This window comes from Pinus tabuliformis, chromosome 5_2 (assembly GCF_031772625.1).
Source record: "Pinus tabuliformis cultivar Carrire ecotype Pingquan chromosome 5_2, CPIR1, whole genome shotgun sequence".
Lineage (NCBI taxonomy): Eukaryota > Viridiplantae > Streptophyta > Pinopsida > Pinales > Pinaceae > Pinus > Pinus tabuliformis.
Genome location: NC_142306.1, coordinates 424962444 through 424966214, shown reverse-complemented (window position 1 = coordinate 424966214; position 3771 = coordinate 424962444). Strand labels below are relative to the sequence as shown.

The 3771-nt window shown below is 30.0% G+C and overlaps 1 protein-coding gene across 1 annotated transcript; it reads left to right on the top strand.

The window, feature by feature from the left end:
• The first annotated feature begins 2298 nt into the window (after window positions 1-2298).
• On the top strand, window positions 2299-3497 carry LOC149159415 (expansin-B16-like). The gene is made up of 5 exons (XM_089434300.1): window positions 2299-2422; window positions 2521-2703; window positions 2777-2903; window positions 3014-3143; window positions 3300-3497. The coding sequence occupies exons 1-5, from the start codon at window positions 2299-2301 to the stop codon at window positions 3495-3497; spliced, it is 762 nt and encodes a 253-aa protein (XP_089290426.1).
• Window positions 3498-3771: the final 274 nt, after the last annotated feature.

Below are 3771 nucleotides of genomic sequence, written 5' to 3'. Positions count from 1 at the left end.
CCACATTTTTCATATTCATGGAGTCTAAGTGGCCCCATGCTCTATTCTTGGGCTTGCTTTACAACAGTAATGTATTTTATCAGTGTGATTTCATACCTACATAATTAGGCTATGTGGATTCAAAGAATATAAACATAAGTATAATGGCCTAAAACACAGGCGCATGGGCACGTGGGCACCAAAAGAATCCTTAAATCACGATGCTAAACATGATATGTACATCACACACTGAGGGGTCATCATAAAGGTGTTACACAAAATGTAAGATTTTATCTTATATTACTTTAGAACAATAGTTTTGATTTTAACATAAACAAATAAGAAAAGTTTAAAATTAATCATTATTAAAATTAAATACAATGAAAATCAATTCAATTAAAAAGTTATTAACTTTTTAAAGTAATTCACTATTTTAATAAATTTCATTTACTTAACTAATCACATTGTTACTCTAAGATAGATGTTATCTAAATTAATATTATGGGCCGTCCATAAAGTATTTCATTTAAGTAATTAAAGATATCACTCAACAACTATCAAGAAATTTCATAAAATGACAGAAAAGAAGAGTTACCTAACTATACAATTTCTTGATACTTGCTATATGATATATTTAATTAAGTAATTAAAAGACATTATGGATTGAGCCATAAGATTAATTAAGTAGATAAAATATATTATTGAATAATAAATATAATTATTTAAGCAAATAAAATGTTATAACAATAAATTAAAAAGTGGAAAAAATATATAAACCAACATTCCAATATATTACAAATATCAACATTTAATATCATATATTTATATTTACATTGAAAATTATTATTATATTTTTTTAATTAGATATATATATATTTTAGTTGATTATTTGAAATATAGTATGTATTATGTATTAATTATTATTACTTTTTGAAAGAAATATAGAATATTTTAATAGTTCATATTTAAGTTTTTATATTTATATAGCTTCTCGTTAAACTATGCATAACTTTATATTAAAATGTAATATACTCATAGGAAGTTTTTTTTAGGGGAATGAAGTTATGGTGGGGCATAATTCAAAACTTTAAATGAAATGAAATAATAATATAATATAATTTAAAAGGATAAAATATTAATAATAATAGATTGAATATTGAGATATTGTCAAACTCTAATACGAGGACACGTATGGAGCTGTTAAATAAATAGATAAAATATAGACGATGACCTAGTCTAACTAATAGATGAAATTGCTTTTTGGCCTAAATAAAATAATACAATCTTTAGCAAGATTGTGATTTCTTGTTGTTTAAAGTACATTTTTAAATTAAATGCATAAATGGACTAAGCACACCCAAAAAGCCCAGAAAGTACATTTTAAAATTAAATGCATAAATGGACTAAGCACACCCAAAAAGCCCAGAGGCACTCCATCTTTGCAAATAAAAAACTAAACTTATAATTTAAAAAAATCTATATAGTAGTTTGCAAAAAATTGATGAGAAATAATGCTCGGAGAAAAGATCATTTTGTCTATTAGTTGAAGTAAGCTTCAATATATTAATAATAATAGATTGAATATTGAGATATTGTCAAACTCTAATATTGAGATATTGTTGTTTAAAGTACACTTTAAAATTAAATGTATAAATGGATTAAGCACATCCAAAAAGCCCAAGGCACTCCATCTTTGCAAATAAAAAATTAAACTTATAATTTAAAAAAATCTATATAATATTTTGAGAAAAATTGACGAGAAATAATGCTCGGAAAAAAGATCATTTTATCTATTAGTTGAAGTAAGCTTCTATTAAATATTTGTTGAGTAATGAATATTATTACATAAATTAATAATAAAATAAATAAAAAAATGAATAAAATGAATATTTATTTATACAAAACTGAAATTTTATTATATTTTAATGAACCTACCCTCATACATTATCATTATATTATATTATAATATAATAGTGATTTACATTAATTATAATATAATTATAATTCACACTTTAATATACATAAAAATTAGTTTAAATAAAATAAAGTAATAAATATAATATAATTTCAAAATATAAAATATTGATAATAATTAGTTCACACTTTACATATGCCCAGAAACTAGACTAAATGAAATAAAATAATGAATATAATAATATATTGGAGAAAATGGAGAAACTGTCAAAACCCAAAAACGAAGTAGTTGCCAATTTTTTTTACTATAAATGTAGAAGAGGTTTAGGGGTTGTGGTAGACTGTAGTTTCTCTAAGTCCAATAGAAGAGAAGAGTTTATGTTGTGCGCTTCGTTTGCTTCGAAAATGAGACTCTCTTTTAGTTATGTGATCACACGTGTAATTCTATGCAAATGGGTGGCTGTGAGTAATGGCTGGCAGCCAGCCACTGCAACTTGGTACGGCAATCTTCATGGATTCGGGAGTGACGGTAATTGCAATATTGCATTGTAGTATTAGTATTATATTATATACAAATTGGAATGAAAGAGAAAATGAAACTGTATTTCTAATTTTGTTGCACTGCAGGAGGCGCATGTGGATTCGGAGGCATAGTGAAAGGATCCCCTTTCAATTCAAAAATAGCCGCAGGAAGTTCAGTCCTGTTCAAAGGTGGACAAGGCTGTGGAGCTTGCTATCAAGTAAAGTGCACTGAGAGGGGCGTTTGTTCTGGAAAGCCGGTGACTGTGGTGATCACTGATGAATGTCCAGGTGGCGGAGTCTGCGGAGGTGGCAAAACACACTTTGATCTCAGTGACTGTGGTGATCACTGATGAATGTCCAGGTGGCGGAGTCTGCGGAGGTGGCAAAACACACTTTGATCTCAGTGGTGCCTCCTTTGACAGCATTGCAGCTCCCGGTAAAGATGCAGACCTCCGTAAGATTGGAATCGTGCCTATATCATTCCAACGGTATTTTATATCTACTCTACTGAATTAACGCCCCATCAATAACAATTTGGCCCATTTATAATTTCAATTGTTTTTACATAAAACACACTTGCTTTTTGTTGGTTATGCAGGGTGCCTTGCCAATACTCGGGGATGAATGTTGCCTTCCACGTTGACGCAGGAGCCAATAATTTCTATTTCGCAGTATTTATTCAATATCAAGCAGGAGATGGTGATCTTGCAGCAGTTGAGCTACAACAGGTATTCTGCACATATATATACCCAAGTTTTATGATATATACACAGATTCATACTTTGTGTGTATATATATATATATATGATGAGAGAGAGATTTATATAAGAGCTGGGATTTTGTGTCATATGATCTCCGTTTTTTTTTATTTGATTATGATGCAGGCAAACTCTAAATCATGGCAAAAGATGACACATAAATGGGGTGTAAACTGGGTTCTCAATAGCCCTAACCCTCTCCAAGCGCCTTTCTCTATTCGATTGACCTCTCTTTCCGGCAAGAAAACGCTCACGGCAAACAACGTTATCCCGAAAAATTGGCAACCCACTGCTACATACAAATCGAATGTCAACTATCACTAAGGGTCAATTGCACCCACTGCTCTCACTCTATGAGAGGCATGCCGCACACGCGTTGATATTTTTGTTTCTTTGTCAAGAAATTTTGTGTATATCATTAGCAACAGTGCTCTACTCCCTTCGAGTGTAAGAGTCCGCTAAACTCCCTTAGCAACAGTGCTCTACTCCCTTCGAGTATAAAGGAAGGGGTTTTGCATGACATGACGTTATATAATTTCGTATCATTAAATCTTTTTGTTTTTTAGATTTTAAATGCTTGTTTTTTTAAATATGTTAA

Excerpts from the sequence above, each read along its gene's own strand:
- LOC149159415 (XM_089434300.1), top strand. The coding sequence starts at position 2,299 with ATGAGACTCTCTTTTAGTTATGTGATCACACGTGTAATTCTATGCAAA. Across the intron at positions 2,704-2,776 it reads GATCACTGATGAATGTCCAG|GTGGCGGAGTCTGCGGAGGT; the intron begins GTGGCGGAGTCT and ends ATGAATGTCCAG. Across the intron at positions 3,144-3,299 it reads CAGCAGTTGAGCTACAACAG|GCAAACTCTAAATCATGGCA; the intron begins GTATTCTGCACA and ends ATTATGATGCAG.